Genomic DNA, 17663 nt, shown 5'->3' with positions numbered 1-17663 from the left:
TGGGTTTACAGAACGGTGTACCTTTCAAATCCCACAGGCATGTGGGAGGAGGAACATCATTAGCAAAACTAGATCGGAACTCTAAATCAAGCGGACGAACCCACACGCTGAAATCTCTCGCTAAATTTAATCAGAGGTTTGGGGTGAATGTAATTTTCTCAAACGTTGCTAAAAGCTTCTTATGTTACTTGGCTAATCTTTGTTGACCTGTACTCTTGCTGGTCAGTCTATTGTCCAAAACGAATTGGACTTTAACGCATGAATGATCACATTCAAAGTGCTTTGTGTGATGAAGTGCACTTCAGGTCACGCTGCCTTCTCTTTACAGTTCGGTGAAGGTGCGCAGACTCGCCCGGACCGGCATCCTCATGCACCAGACTTTGAATTTGAATGTTCGAATATCTGTAGCTTGTGTTTAGGTGCCGAGGGTGTGTCTATAAGCGTGCGTCTGTGTGTGGGCCGGATCGGAGAGGTTTTTCGGAGCCTTGAGCCGAGTCATGTAGTCACATGTTCATCAGAAGGAGGAAGCCTAGTGGAGAGGGCAGAGCGAACGGCGCGCATGTGGATGTGTGTCAGAGCTAGTGTGGGAATGTGAGGATAAAGTGTAGGGGCAGGGTATCAGACAGCCAGGAAAACACTGCCGGTCTCCAATCACACACTTTTCTTCTCTTGTGCCCCTCCCTCTACCTCCCACCCTCTTTTTCTGTCGCTCGTAACGCCTGGACGGGCATACAGTAGGCTTGCCATCGCACTAAGATGACCACTGTGGCTGTAGGCTCCCTGCAGTGAGTACTCAAAGGTAAGCCAGACTATTCTCTCAGAGAATGTGTGTGTGTGTGTGTGTCATGGCTCACATACTGGCTGTCATATTTTCAGTCTGTAACCAGCCCTCTGGCAGTGTCATTCATAGAGAGCATACCCATGATTCCACAGCCTATCCTTGTCTGTCTGCATTTGACTGTGTGTGTGTTTAGTGATGTTGGCAGAATTCGCCCATCCTGTAACTTTATTTTGCTCGTCTCCTAATTGCTGCCGTGCTTGAAAAGGGCACTAACTATCTGGGTGAAAAAAGGATGCCAATTTGTCCCAAAAACATTAACACCCCTTCCGGTCCTACAGAATGTTTCCTGTTTAACTTTTTTTTTTTTTTTGTGAATTTTCCTCATTCTGCTGGTGAAAGTCTGACAGAAATATGCAGGCAGCAGCCGCATATCAGATCTAGATGCTTTGCTGGTTCACTGCGGCTTTCGTCTGTCCTTTCAGCTGTCCTCTGTCCCAGTGCGGATCTCAGAATGGCCCTAATGATGCAGTGTACCGTTACGAAGAGTATCAAAACAACACTGACTTTAACTTTGGCTTGCACTGACAACCGTGTGTGATTCAGCAAATTATTTCTTTGATAATTTCTTGGCTGTTCATAGGTCTGCATACCTGATTTGAGACACAACCCTCCTTATTTATTCAAGCTTGGAACCAGCATTTCTAATGACTAGGCTTTTTGGCCACCCAGCCCCTCAGACATAGCCGACCATGTGTGTGTAGATGCCCTATTGGCCGATAGCACCGCTGAGATCCAAACCCCGGATCCCCGGCTGGTGTATTGTACCGCTGTGTCACCCAAGCGCCCTTGATACTCTCCTAAAATGTTAAATCTGTATTGGTTTCAATTTAACAGGGTCTATTATAGGACAGTATCTGTTATCATGGCTCATATAATTGTTGCTTATATTATTGTAACAGTAATAATAATATAGCACTTTTGTGTGTGTGTGTGGGGGGGGGTAATAAAATTACATGTTATGTAAAAATCAAACCATAAGGAAACGACACATCTGGTCTGCCTTTTTCCTTACCCAATTTCACCTCAATGTAATCATTGCCAATCACTGCCATCGGTTCCTTGGTGCTCTTTGATGTGTGTAACGTGTGTATTGGGTGCCTCAGATCCATGTCTGAGCTTTCTGACACTAGACTATATGTTCTGGTCCACAATGCCTTGATGGTCCTCTGACTTCATAGCACCCTGCATAGATTCAAGATTTATAGTGGCTAAGACAGCAAAGCAACCCCAAAACATCACTGAACCTCCTCTATGTTAAATCTCAATCAGATTTAATTTAAGAGAGTCTATTATAGGACAATATCTGTTATCGTGGCTCATATAATAGTTGCTTATATTATTGTAATAATAATAATAATATAGCACGTGTGTGTTCGTGGGAGGGGGTTTATAAAAATAAATATTGGGTAAAAATCAAACCATAAGGAATTGACACATCTGGTCTGCCTCTGGTCTCACCCCATTTCCCCACAATGTAACCACACCAATTCCCCATTTTTTCAAAAAAAAAAAAAGTGTAGTGCCCTGTCCTGTTAATTCAGGTTATTTGTGTATTTTTATTAGTTTGAAGTAAAATCTATTTACATGTCCTTCTCTAGTAACATTTATGAATACGAATACGCTTTATAATAGTCAGCGTTGATATCGACCAGTCAGGCATCTATACAGACATGGTCGGTTATGTCTGAGATGCTGGGTGGTCGAAAAGCCATTGGAAGGTGCACCTGTCAGTGCTCTCTCAGTGCCGGTTCCAAACCTGGATAAAATAAGATAAGATTCCTTTTAGGGGTGGGTTTATAAAATCGATTTTTCGATTTTAATCGATCTTTATTTGAACGATCCGATATCGATTCATATAAATGCGAGATCGATTTTTTAAATACGCCCCTTTTTACGGTGCACACGGAAATCTATTACTATTGTTACCCCCTTTAATTTCGCGTGACCAGCCACTGTTTTTTCATGCAACGAGATCTGACCTGCACATCAGTTTAGCATGACAGAAGCTCAAGTTATGACCACTACACAACTTTTTGCACTGATTTTCGCTCGGCTCTGGATTCGGGAGGAACTCTGTGTTCGCTCTGCGATCAAAACTCGGCTCTCAATCAATGTGAGAAACAGCGAGGGGAAACACAGGGGAGAGGTTGGAAACAGGTGGTGGAGCGCAATATAGTTTCTATCAGAATACATCAGCACACGCGAGATCGTTCTCTACAAAACAAAATATTTATTAACCTCCAACTCACTACAGAACGATCCATGCTGCTCGTGTTGCCAAATCCACTCAGATTCATTTATTTCATCAGCGCACAAACTTTGATTGCTCGCTACTTGTTGATGTGCATGTTTGGACGTGGTATCATTAAACCTTTCATCACTTCTCACGTGTGTTTTCGTGACAAAACGTAGTTTTGGAGAGCAGAGAAGCTCGCCTGTGATTCCCTCTGGTGATGGATGGTGTAGTGTAAAACTCCCCATCGCCGATCAGTCGTGTAGTGTGAACATTACAGTGACCACGTGTTAATCAGAGTGTCGTGTAGTGTAAACTTGGCATAAGCTGTACAACAGCCAGGTGTATGTTTACATTACATTTACAATGTTGTAGCATGTCAGACAAATGGAAGAAAACAGTATCATTCATTTTTTATTATTATTTCATTTGTCTGACATGCTACAACATTGTAAATGTAATGTAAACATACACCTGGCTGTTGAATGTTACTGTTTTCTGTTTTGGATTAATTATTTATGTAAACAAAATACACAAATATTTTTAATAATGAGTGTTCTTTGTACAATTATCACATTCGTTCTCTGAACATCTGTACATATGTAAACAAAACCTGTTAATGTAACTCAAACATGCCTAAATGTGTTGAATCGAAATTGGATCGAAAATCGAATCGAAAATCGAAGATCAAATCGAATCGGGACCTGGTGAATCGGAATCGAATCGATCCAGGAAATTGGTGGCGATACCCAGCCCTAATTCCTTTATTGATCCCCATGGGGGAATTTCGAGTAGGGTTGTGTCAGGAAGGGCATCCGGTAGTGTGTCTCAAATAACTCACTGTGATGACCAGCTGTAAGAAAGAGCAAGAAACTAGGAACTGAAACTAATGTAGAAACTTCTGAAACTTTGAGACTTAAACCATCTTTACACCTACTTATCTAGAGAAGATCTAAGGCTAAATGACTGTTCATACCTCTCCAGTTTTAGAAGGAGCAAAGCAGGATGTTTCAGGTCAACTAATGATCTCTGTGGTAGATAAAGCACTGTTAAAAAGAGAGAACATTGGATGGGTTTGATGTCATTCTTTGCTGCCATCGTTTTACAAAAATTAGGCTAGAAATATAATCGCTGAGGCGTGTAATATAATGTCTTACTACTGATGCTGTAGAAAGTGCAGTGCCCCTGTGACAACCAGCTTGGCCCCCCTAATGAGTGAGTCACCTCACTCCTGCGAACACAAGGCGACAAAGCTGCACACCAGAGTGACCCACATTTTCCAGTCGGACCATTTTAAGGGGTTTTTAGACTGAAAACTGCATAAATAAAATGTTGAATTCTATTGAATATCGACTGTTTCCTCTTAATGCCCACAATGCACATTTGGGCAGAAAGTAATTGGCCCCTCTAACATAGCTTCTGACCCCTGCCTGACCCCCCCACCTCACATGGTCTAGAACCGCCACTGTCGCCATCGATCCAGACTAGATTATCAGCCCTGGTACAAATAGCTGACCTATTAGCTCTCCATAAATGACGCTACCACCGTCATGATTAAAAACGAATAGAATGCCTTTATTTGTCAGTATACGTATACAGATGTACAGTACAATGAACATTTTTGGAATGTTTGGAAGCTGGGGTCAGCCATTGTATTGGCACCCCTGGAGCTGAGAGGGTTAAGGGCCTATTTCAAATGCCCAACAGTGGCAACGTGGTAGAGCTAAGATTTGAACCCACAACTTTTTGACTGATAACCCAAAGCTCTACCCACTAGGCTACCACTATCCTTTCGCAGCTGGGATGGCTTTGTTTGGCAGATTCTTTGTATCCAAGAGTGTTTTTTATATTATAATCTCTTCAATCCTCGGGATGCCTATGTAGATGTGATTGGCTAATAAGCAGGGTTGCGTCAGGACGGGCTTCGGGCAAAAAAACAAAAACAAATGCCAAATCAAATCAAATGTGCAGACCTGACTGATCTGCTGTAGTAAACCCTAATTAAGGGGTGGCATGGAGGCTCAGGTGGTAGTACTGTCGCCTCATAGCAAGAAGGTCCTGGGTTCGATCCCCAAGGTAGACTGGTCCGGGTCCTTCCTGTGTGGAGTGTGCATGTTCTCTTTGTGTCTGTGTGGGTTTCCTCCGGGAGCTCCGGTTTCCTCCCACAGTCCAAAGACGTGCAAGTGAGGTGAATTAGAGACACTAAATTGTCCATGACTGTTTGACATTAAACTTGTGAACTGATGAATCTTGTGTAATGAATAACTACTGTTTCTGTCATGAATGTAATCAAAGTGTTTAAAACATGACGTTAAAATCCTAATAAATAAATAGTGATACCTAAATACGGGAGCAACAGAAAGAAAAAACACCCTAAATAAGTGAGTGGCAGCCTGACCTAGATAGTGTGTCTATGCTTCACTGTGAGTTTGGTGCCTTCTTCAGAACAGTCTTGCATCCTTCTCCAGAACTTTCCATTCTGTGCATGTTCTTGTATTCATTTTGAGCATCTTTCTAACTGATCAGCTAGAATCAGGTGTCGGACTGTGGGTTACATGACGATGCTGTTTCGCTCTACTGTCTGTATGTTTATGCCAGGTCGGCGGTTGGCCTCTGTGGTGGAAAAAGCACTTTTAAATAAAGAAGAACCTAGAATGGTTTAGATGTAATTCTTTGTTGGCATCATTTGACAAAGAATCAGGCTAGGAATATAATCTTTGAGGCGTGTAATATAATGTGTTATCACTTGTAATAGCTGGGTGGATGCAGCTTGGTCTAGTTTTAGTTCTCCTTCTTTGGAAGGTGCAATTCTCTTAATCGTTTTGATTGCTCTGAGTATTAGTGGCTTTTGCAGAAGCTTTGACATTGCCAAGGCAAGTGAACTCCAGACATGTCTTAACATATCAGGTGCACTCTGAATACGAGATGCCCAGTCATCCTGTGCTGAATGCAAAACCGAGGACAGCTCACCTCTGCAGAAAGCGAACCTATCTTTCTCGGGGGGTAAAAAGCATCCTAACTAAAAACGTCTGTTGTGCACAGAGAGTGTTTCTAAAATCTGGTTTAATTCATAATGGAAGGCAGCACTGTCCCCTCACAACAAGAAGGTTCCCAGGTGGAGCGGTCCAGGTCTTTTCTGTGTAGAGTTTGCATGTTCTCCGTTTTCCTCCCACAATCCAAAGATGTTCAAGTGAGGTGAATTGGAGATACAAAATTGTTCATGACTGTGTTTGGGATTAATTTTAAATACATATATTTTTGTTTATGCATTTTCTCCCCTTTTTCTCCCTTTTTAGTGCGTCCAATTGCCCGATTGCGTCATGCTTCCTCTCCACCAATGCCGATCCCCGCTCTGATTGAGGAGATCGAAGCTAACCCACGCCCCCTCCGACACGTGGACAGCATGCCGTATGCATCTTGTCACCTACACTTTGACGAGTGCAGTGCAGCTCTGCTTTTCCCGTCTCTGTGCAGGTGCCATCAATCAGCCAGCAGAGGTCGTAATTGCATTAGTTATGAGAGAGACCCTATCCGGCTTAATCCCACCCTATCCGGCTTAATCCCACCCCATCTGAACAACAGGCCAATCGTTGTTCATGCGGCTGCTCAGCCCAGCCAGCAGGCAGAGCTGAGACTCGATACGGTGTATTCCAGATCCCAGCTCTGGTTCCAGCGTGTGTTTTTAGCGCTGCGCCACCTGAGCGGCCAGTTTGGGATTCAATTTGAACTGTGTAAAACACGACATTAAAATCCTAATCAACCAACCAATAAATAAATATTAATTAATTGATGTGATCTTTGTTTTTTTGTTGTGTTTTTTAGGTTATGCTGCCCAGAACAACCCAGCTAAGTCTGAGCAAAAGAGAAAAAGGCTAAACCACACAGATACACTACCGCGGACCTACCTTACTTTGAGTCATGAGTGACTCCCAGGATGTTGGAAACAGCGGCATCGCTGCAGGATTGGCCGGACACCTGGTGAGTATGTGCAGTCAGACTGTCACAGAGGTTCATTCACACCTTTGTCAACAGCATGAATTACCTGTTAACTCAAGATAAGATGTGTGGTGAAACGCCAGCGCTCTTGTTTAACCGTTGCCTGTTTAAACAGTGTTGATAGTTAAAGCAGTAGTTAAAAGGGGCTTGTAAGACTTGAAATTGCTTTTTAAATAACCTTTTTTTAAAGTTCAGCCAGAGGTCAAAGGGCAGTTGTATCCTAGTGGTTAAGGTAGTGGACTAGTAAACAAAAGGTTGCTGGTTCAAGCCCCACCACTGCCAACGTGCCACTGCTGGGCCCTTAACCCTCAATTGCTTAGACTGTATACTGTCACATTACTGTAGGTCACTATGGATAAAAGCATCTACTAAATGCTGAGAATGTAAATGTCGAAGCTTGTCGCTGCCGCCACCCCAACCCTCGTTTGAAGAGGGTTCCGTTGTGCACAGCCTCTGGTTGCTTTTTTTCACCTGCTAGGGACAGGGTATGACAGACTGCAGTAGCACATTCGTAATCAGCCCCCTCTGTGCAGGCGTCTCGGTCAGTAAGCAGAGGTTGTAAGTGCCCCAGTGACAGGAAACCCTGTTTACCTCCCAAGCGTGTGTCCGTGCAGTCGCCGGCTGGCTGCCAGCATAGCTGAAGTTCAAACTCAGGAGCTTGAAATCTCAGCACTGTTTGGCTAGCGCTGCCCTATCGCCCATGCAGACCGCTCTTTAATGACCCGTGTTTACATACCAATAATAATCCCCAGGGAATTCTGGCACTTTCCATGAGGTGCTTTAATAAAAAAACACAGAAACCTTAAAACCAGCAGCCTATGCAAATATTCGTGGATACATGTGCGCACAGTAGCTTCAAAATCTCACATATCAAACATCAGATTTGCATGGATTAATGTTTGGACTAAGACAAATGATGCCTTTAACCAAACAATGCCTCCTGCTACTGTGAAGTACTCTAAGTATTCATGATGCCTCAGGGACTTGAGAAAGAACTGAGAAAATGCCTGAGACAGTAAACACATTTTTTAAATGTTTGCTGTGGGGATTCATTTATTTAAATCACAAAACTGTTCCAAAGTCTTGGGGCAACTACAGAAACGGTGCCATCATCTTTGAACCTGATCGGAAAGCGTTGAACGGCTAAGAGCAACTGGTTGGAGAAGTGTAGGGCTGGTCAGGTGGAATAAAAGCAGAGCCAGACCATACTTTAAAAACATACTTATACTAAAAAGAGGGAGTATCACCACTGGTTTTGCATCACTGCACTGGTTACCAGTTAAATACAGAGTTATTTATTATTAGTTATTTATTTATTAGGATTTTAATGTCATGTTTTACACTTTGGTTACATTAATGACAGAACCGGTAGTTACTGGTTACACAAGATTCATCAGTTCAGTTCAAGTCTTTAATATCAAACACAGCCATGGACAATTTTGTATCTCCAGTTCACCTCACTTGCACGTCTTTGGACTGTTGGAGGAAACCGGAGCTCCCGGAGGAAACCCACACAGACCCAGACCTTCTTGCTATGAGGCGACAGTGCTACCCACCGAGCCACCGTGCAGCCCTAAAATGCAGAATTAAATTCAAAGTTTTTAGTTTAAGTCAGGAGCCTTATACTAAAGCAGGGGTAGCTCATTGGTTAAGGTACTGGACTAGTAATCATAAGGAAGCTGCCACTGCTGAGCCCCTGAGCAAGACCCTTAACCCTCAATTGCTTGAACTGTATTTAGTGATAACTTAAGCTTGAGATTTCCCAGGTAAAACAAATTCAAATGTTCAATACTAATGGAAATAAAAGCATAAACTGAGTGAAGTTTCCAGGTCCTTAAAAGACCGAATGTGTTGATGTGTTCTCTTGATGCATGCTCAGTAATCCAGGTACACAAATCCACAAGAATCATGTGTGGCTTTGGTGTGTTGTCACATTCACAAGTTGAAAGAAGCGTGCTCTTATAACAGCGTTTATTGTGTTTATTCATGGTTTTACGCATCAATGTATATCCAAACACTATTCAAATAGGATAAAAGCTATTATATGGGTAAAAGGTAGCCTTACTTCGTCCTTAGTTCCAGGTCACCAGGCAAACATGCATTATTGACCTGGACATTCTTGTCATTTCTGCTTTAATGCTCTAAACACATGTTGTAAACACACATGTACTGTGGAATGTGTAAATGCCAGAAGGAAAGCAGGTTGATCCTCTGATTCTCTGTTGTGGGTGACATGCAGTGGTACAACAGCTTCACGACCGAATTCCACTGCAGCTTAACCGACTAAAAGCAGCTTTGATTTAGCCAGAGTACTTGGCGTACTTTGTGTGGGTCATAGCAAAAAGTCCTGGGTTTGATCTCCAGGTGGAGTGGCTCAGGTCCTTTCTGTGTGGAGTTTGCATGTTCTCTCAGAGTCCGTGTGGTTTTCCTCCGGGAGCTCTGGTTTCCTCCCACAGTCCAAAGACGTGCAAGTGAGGTGAATTGGATAAATAAAATTGTCCATGACTGTGTTTGACATTAAACTTGAACTGATGAATCTTGTGTAACTAGTAACCACCTGTCCTGTACCTTATATGAATGTAACCAAAGTGTAAAACATGACGTTAAAATCCTAATAAATAAATAAACATTTTATCATTTGGGTGGAAGCTTTTACTGCAAACCCTAATACAGTTCCTTAACCATCCCATCTACAGTGCAAATAATAACATCATCGTGGTCCGTAACTATAGCGATCGGCCCATTTGTTGCTGACGGACGTCAAGCCGTTCTGTCAGCCTCGCAGCTGCGATCGGCTCCTCCGTCTCTAGTGTCTCTGGGAAAATACGCAGTTTCTCTGGTTCGATATTTTTATATGTTTTTAAAGGCTGATCCACACCAGGTGGTGGGAGCGCTTGCCAAGAGCAACACAGCAAAGCTAATCTGTCTTGGTGTCCAGTGGTGGACATTTATAGCCGAGCTGGTTCAGTTCAAATGACTCTTCAAATGAATCATCAGTGCTTCCAGTTCATTAGTGCTCAGCGGGGCAGGGAGAACCACATCAAACCGGACTGAAGACTGAGCAGATGGAACTATCTGACCAGTCCTTGTCAGGTGCCAAGCAATTAGACTAAAGGGTGTCCCTAAAGTCTGGAAATATCACTAACTATAACAATCTACAGTATATGTTTACTAAAATACACACTCACACAAATTTCATCACAAATAGTGGAAAACACATTCAAGATGTTATTGATTAATATTCTAATTAAATGAAATTTATTGAAAATATGCATTTTGCCTATGTGTCCAGACTTTAGGGACACCCTGTATATAAACATATGCATTTTTTTTAATTAGCGGAGGTTAGTTATGTCCTACTTTTGCTTGGTTTGGAGAGACTCTGAATCAAGTTGCTGCTCTCAGTCAGTGAGGTAAGTATTACAGTGTGCCGGAAAGGGGAAAGAGCAGGTTTATCCCACACAGTGCTCAAAAAGCAACAATGATTCAGTCTCTTAATGGCAGTTTTCATGATAAATTAGGTGTAATTTTAAAGCTGCAACTCCAAATTTCATCTCCATGACTTTTCACCAGCTGTGCAGGCTTATTTCAGGACGTGTTAAGAGGCCCTCTACTCTTTTTCTTTTTTTTTAACACTGTTGCAGCCAAATTACCTTGTCAGTAACTATTTATTCCTCTAAGCAATTTGAACCGAACTAATAATACAGGTCACAGTATCAAAATGTTGGTAGTCAATACCAGTTCTCAGTTGCAACTGCAGATATCTATAGTAATAAAATGTCATTAACTGTGCTTAAAACAGTTACAGAAGTATTTAAAAGCGCACTTTATGGCCATAACTCCTAGTTATTGGGTTTAAGTGTTTCGGCAAATGAGCACCTTTATGGAAGAATTGTGGTTAAAATGTCTTATTTTGGTGCTGACTTAACTTTTTTGAAAGTAGAAGGTAATATTTAGCAACAAACCAAGAAGCTAATTTGAATCATTTGAAGGATGGGTGTGTAGTTACATTCATTACCAGACAAATAGTAGGTTGAAATGAAATAAGTTTCATTATTTTTGAAAATGTTGGTTTTATTCTCTGCTCTTTCAAACATTAAAGCTTAGTCATTGTTTTAACATTGTTGCAGCCAAATTACCTTGTCAGTAACTGTTTATCCCTGTAAGCAATTTGAACCAAACTAATAATACAGGTCTGGTTATCGAAATGTTTTCAGTTGCAACTGCAGACGATTTCTTATCTATAATAATAAAACCTCATTAACTGTGCTTAAAACAGTTACAGAAGTATTTAAAAGCGCACTTTATGGCCAAACATATGTGAACACAACTCCTAGCTATTTGGTTCAAGTGTTTTGGCAAATGAGCACCTTTATGGAAGAATTGTGGTTAAAATTTCTTATTTTGGTGCTGACTTAACTTTTTTGAAAGTAGAAGGTAATATTTAGCAAACTAAGACGCTAATTTAAAAAATTTGAAGGTTGGGTGTGTAGTTACATTCATTACCAGACAAATAGTAGGTTGAAATGAAATAAGTTTCATTATTTTTGAAAATGTTGGTTTTTTCTCTGCTCTTTCAAACATTAAAGCTTAGTCATTGTTTAAACATTATTACAGTCAAATTACCTTGTCAGTAACTGTTTATCCCTCTAAGCAATTTGAACCGAACTAATAATACAGGTGTGGTTACCGAAATGTAGGTAGTCGATACCAATTCTCAGTAGCAACTGCAGGCGATTTCTTATCTATAGTAATAAAACCTCATTAACTGTGCTTTAAACAGTTACAGAAGTATTTAAATGCACTCTTTATGGCCAAACATATGTGAACACAACTCCTAGCTATTGGGTTTAAGTGTTTCAACAACACACATTGCTAACAGGTGACAGATGTATAAAATAATTTCATTTTCATTAACAGTATCCGTATAAGGTTTGTGCAGAAAACACTGGATGCAAGGCAGTTCCCTGGACAGGGCTCCAATTCATCATACCCCTTGCCTGCCCAGACATAGCCAGACTGGCCAATAGCTAGCGAACGCTTACTTAGCAGTGATCACCAGTAATGTTAGCTGAAAAGCCTGATAAACAAGGCTTAACAACAACTGGTTTAGTTAGTCTTTTTCCGTTTGCAAAATGTTCAACGAGAGCAAAGAAAGTCTGTCGCCGTCTGATGCACCCCACCCATGTTAAATAGGAATTGGGCAAGAGCGGGGCTAAATATTAAGCTACATCCAATCCTTTAGTCATTTTACTGGCTCCTTCATTAAATTATGCCAGCTAATGAAATGAATTTACTGTATTTTGATGACGATTTTTTATAATCCATTGGTATTTTTCTTACCAGTTGATTAAGCTTTAATGAGACAATTTGGTTACTGCTGTGCCATGATATGCCATCTTATGTAGCCCATTCTTCTCACCTCTCTACCTTCTGTACCAATCCGAAAGAGCAGAGAATAGAACCACACACCAAACCTTCAAATTATTCAAATTAGCCTCTTGGTCTGTTGCTAATTATTGCTTTCTACTTTCAAAAAAGTTAAGTTAGCACCAAAATAAGACATTTCTAACCACAATTGGTTAAAAGGTGCTCATTTGCTGAAACCATGTGTTTACCGGCCAATGAGAGTTTATCACAGAGTCAGAAGTAGAACTTGTGGAGATGTTCTTAAGCACACACCCTGATTTTAACACAAAGCTTTTATTCGTGCCCATACTTGCTGATCGAAAGAAGGCCTAACCTCAAGTTTGTGGCCTTTCACTCTGTTCGCTTCTGTAATCTGGACCCTAATTCTGAATGAATTAGATAGGTCTGGGATAGACGAAGGGATGGTTGATCAACCACGCATCTACTGGATCCTGTACTGTTAGATACAGTCACGTCATCACTGATGAAGCATTTATTTCCTGAAAGAGTTTGCAGTATGCATAAACATCCATGTAAACAGCTATCCTTGGGATGTGGTGGGGGGTCGAACTCACTAGCGATTTATGTTATGCTTTAAGATCTCAGTGTACTTTTCTGCATTAATGCTGCCATCACAGAAGTGTAAATGGCCTTTGCCAAGGGCACTGACACCACTCCATGCTAGAACAAACCCTGGCTTTTGGTCTTTGGTCTGGAGCACACAGCGTCCATTTTTTCCAAAAAAGACCTGCAATGCTGATTCATCTGACCACAATACACGTTTCCACTGTGAGATGATCCATCCTAGATGCCTCCGAGCCCAGAGAAGTCGACGCCGCTTCTGGACATGGTTAACATAAGGCTTCTGTTTTGCACAGTAAAGTTTTAAGTGGCATTTGTGCATGTAACTCCGTACTGTAGTGCTTGACAAAGGTTTGCTAAAGTAATCCCTCACCCATGTGGTTATATCAGCTATTGTTGAGTGGCGGTTCTTGATGCAGTGCCGTCTGAAGGATCGAAGATCACCGGCGTTCAGCTTAAGCTTGCTCCCTTGGCCTTTACGCACTGGAATTCCTCCAGATTCCTTGAATCGTTCAATGATATTATGCACTGTAGAGGGAGAAAAATGCAAATCCCTTCCAATCTTTCTTTGAGGTTCATTGTTTTTAAACATTTTAATAATTTTCTTACATATTTGTTGACAAACTGGAGATCCTCTGATCATCTTTGCTCATCGAAGACTCTTTCCTGGATGCAGCTTTTGTACCAAACCATGATTACAATCACCTGTTTGGAATCACATCATTATTTAGTTTTTTTCCACCTCATTACTAGCTCTAAATTGCCCCTGTCCCAACTTTTTTTGGAATGTGTTGCAGGCCTGAAATGCAGGAATGGATGATTATTAACAAATGAAATGAAGTTGAGCAGACAAAACATGAAATATCTTGGGTTTAAACTGTCTGCAATCAAATAAAAGTCAAAGTAAATGTAAGGAACACTGCATTTTTATTTCATTTGCTTTTTTCATGCTGTCCCAACTTTTTCTGATTTGGGGTTGTAAGATACACAAATGCTTTGTGCCTTGAGGAGCTGTTAGTTTATTAATTGACACTATCTGTGATGTTCAGAATAAGGTCATGGTTGCTGTATCTGACAGGCTGTTACTGAGAGGGAACAGTCTGTGATGTACATATCACCTCAGTGCAGTTTCTTTATAAAAACCCGTCCTAGCACAACGTCCATCAGGATTATTCTGAACGTCAACAGCACTGACAAATGTCCCGATGCGTCAGCGTTTCAGCACAGTGTTTTCACCCCGGCTGTTGTCTCTTCTGTATCACGGTAATGTAATTCAGCTACCTGATCTCGATCCATCAGGGGGAGCTTTGTGCTAAATATTAAAATAGTGTCCAAACAGACACCGAAGCGGCTCAGTTCCTGTGGGAAAACGTAACCCAATATGTGAGCTTTGTGCGCTTGGATTGGGGTGTGAAGGTGGGGACCCGTTTGAAAAACATCTCGCAGCACCAGAGCTGAAAACAGGCTCGGCTCACATCGTCAGGGTTTGTTTCTCCAGCGAGGTGGATTAGCGTTACTTTAGACGGGCGTCCCTGACTCAAGGCCAGATATGCTGTACCTTTACTTGGACTGAAAATAATCAGATAGTGTTGTGTACAGTAGTGAGTGCGTATTTAATCTCTTGTTTATTGTACGACTGGTAGTCACGGTGGCAGTAGAGATATTGTGTATGTCACAGCTGATAGTGAAATGCTGATAGACGCTAATGATATCAGTAGCCGACGAAGATACACTATATGGGGAAAAGTATTTGGACATAGCTTATAATTCTTGAATTTATTCTTGAGTTTAAACACCGATCAGCCATAACATTAAAACCACCTCCTTGTTTCTACACTCACTGTCCATTTTATCAGCTCCACTTTCCATATAGAAGCACATTGTAGTTTTACAATTACTGACTGTAGTCAATCTGTTTCTCTGCATACTTTGTTAGCCCTCTTTCATGCTGTTCTTCAATGGTCAGGACCACCACAGAGCAGGTATTATTTGGGTGGTGGATCATTCTCAGCACTGCAGTGACACTGACATGGTGGTGGTGTGTTAGTGTGTGTTGTGCTGGTATGAGTGGATCAGACACAGCAGTGCTGCTGGAATTTTTAAACACCTCACTGTCACTGCTGGACTGACAATAGTCCACCAACCAAAAACATCCAGCCAACAGCAGCCCGTGGGCAGCGTCCTGTGACCACTGATGAAGGTCTAGAAGATGACCGACTCAAACAGCAGCAATAGATGAGCGATCGTCTCTGACTTTACATCTACGAGGTGGACCAACTAGGTAGGAGTGTCTAATAGAGTGGACAGTGAGTGGACACGGTATTTAAAAACTCCAGCAGCGCTGCTGTCTGATCCACTCATACCAGCACAACACACACTAACACACCACCACCATGTCAGTGTCACTGCAGTGCTGAGAATGATCCACCACCCAAACAATACCTGCTCTGTGGTGGTCCTGTGGGGTCCTGACCATTGAAGAACAGGTTGAAAAAAGGTTAGAAAGATATGTAGAGAAACAGATGGACTACAGTCAGTAATTGTAGAGCTACAAAGTGCTTCTATATGGTAAGTGGAGCTGATAAAATGAACAGTGAGTGTAGAAACAAGGAGGTGGTTTTAATGTTATGGCTGATCGGTGTATATTTATAGCTGAATAGATCACATAGATCTCGCTGTTTTAATAGCATTTGTTTTTGAAACGAGACCCCCAGTACGCTCAGGGTCAGGTGTCCAAATACTTTTGACCCTACACTATAAGTGTAAGGGGGTGTCTTGTGCAGCAATGAGCCAATAACATCTAATTACACTGTTGGGTCTGTGTGGGCTTGTTTGCAGGTTTCTTTGCCTGTGCTGTTTTCACTGTAACCGCTTCATTACTTACGTACACACTTCAGCTTAAAGTCGGCCCACGGCGGCCCAAACGCTGATGATGCACAGATTACATCTGGCCTCTGGCTTCCTGTAAATAAATATTGGTGGCCTACTGTAAACAAGCTTGCTAGGACGATGCTAAATTAAGTTCTGTTGTTAACTTGAACCAATACAGCTGGAGTTAAAGAAAGTCCATCACCAATAGTGAATTATAAAAGTCTACACAAAATGTTTTGAAAAGATTCATGGGTAAAAATGCTAAACAAATTGCAAGACGGTGTCTGAAGGAAAATATTACTGTGGTCTAACAATATAATTTAGTACAGAACAAGCAGTATGTCTTGCTAAAACAGGCAGTTCGGATCAGCCGGCTAATATCAGCCCTACGGTTAAACCTGGTGGTTGTGGCAGCATCTTGCTTTATGGATGCTTCTCAGCGACAGACACAGGGAGGCTGGTATGAATCAAGGGTTGGATAAATGCAGTCAGGTACAGGAAAACCTTCAACAGAGCACCCAAAAATTCAGACTCGCTGACCCAAAGCATACACTCAAAACAACACTGGATTGGCTTTGGGGCAAATCAGCCAAAGTCCAGACTTTAACCTCATCAAACATCTTTAAAGAGACCTAAAGATTGCAGTTCACAGACCTTCACCATCCAATCTGATGGCGCTTGAGAGGATCTGCCATGAAAATTGGGATAAAGTGCCTAAATCCAGATGATAAATATGTGTCTGAGAAGATTTGCAGCTGTAATTGCGACATACAAAGAATGTACAGTCTGAATGCTCGCTGTGATGCCATATTTTTCCCAGTGCTCCATGTTTTATTTAATATTTTTGGCATTCATGTTGCCCCTTTTCAAACTGGTACCTCATGGCTGTCCCAGTTGTAAATGACCATGAAAGTTTGGTTTATGTAGCCTACCTTTTGATATGACAGCGAGCATGACCGGTACAGTCTCCATTATTATTAGGTATCTGCACATCTTTTTTTATTTTAATTATTAAGCCTTATTATATGGCCAAAAGTATGTGGACACCTTACATTTTTGGACATCCCATTCCAAAACCAAGTGTTGTAGGCACTGTCAGTTTGTCTTGTAATCCAATCACCAGATCATGTGTTGTTTCCTCTACCGCTGCAGACCTCCACTCCAGTCTAAGAAAAGCTGTGTGCCTTAGCCCAGTGCTTCTTTTTCACCTTCACGAGGCAGGTTTCTATGGAGATCCGTATCGTGCACCTAGAGTCACGCGCTATTCTCCATTATTCCCCGTCTCTGTGCAGTGCCATCGATCAGACAGCAGAGGTCGTAACTGCAGCAGTCATGAGGAATCCTCTCAAGCGGATCATTTTTCATGAGTTCGAGATGTCAGTGCTGGTGTGTTAGTGTGTTTTACCACCCGAGCATCTCGTCCTTGCTAAGCCAAACAAAATTTGACTGACTGTGACTGATTGTCGTAGCTTTAAAGAGGAACGCAGAAAGAAGAGAAGAAGATAGAAGATATACTTTATTTGTCATATATACATATACAGTTGAACACTACAATGAAATTCTTTTTTTGCATATCCCAGCTTGTTTGGAAGCTGGGGTCAGAGTGCAGGGTCAGCCATCGTACCGCGCCCCTGGAGCAGACAGGGTTAAGGGCCTTGCTCAAGGACCCAACAGTGGCTGCATAGCAGAGCCTGGATTTGAACCACCAATCTTCCGGTTGATAGCCCAAAG

The 17663-nt window shown here is 41.8% G+C and overlaps 1 protein-coding gene across 1 annotated transcript in view; it reads left to right on the top strand.

The window, feature by feature from the left end:
- The first annotated feature begins 693 nt into the window (after window positions 1-693).
- slc4a2a (solute carrier family 4 member 2a) overlaps window positions 694-17663 on the top strand; it is a 42513-nt gene continuing 25543 nt past the window's right edge. Inside the window, exons 1-2 of the mRNA XM_062993876.1 lie at window positions 694-799; window positions 6897-7052. Of these exons, the coding sequence (XP_062849946.1) occupies window positions 6993-7052 (60 nt within the window). The 5' untranslated portion in view covers window positions 694-799; window positions 6897-6992. The remainder of the gene's footprint in view (window positions 800-6896; window positions 7053-17663) is intronic.

Source organism: Trichomycterus rosablanca, chromosome 4 (assembly GCF_030014385.1).
Source record: "Trichomycterus rosablanca isolate fTriRos1 chromosome 4, fTriRos1.hap1, whole genome shotgun sequence".
Taxonomy (NCBI): Eukaryota; Metazoa; Chordata; class Actinopteri; order Siluriformes; family Trichomycteridae; genus Trichomycterus; species Trichomycterus rosablanca.
The sequence above is the reverse complement of the archived record's forward strand: the minus strand, read 5'-3'. Positions and strand labels throughout refer to the sequence as shown.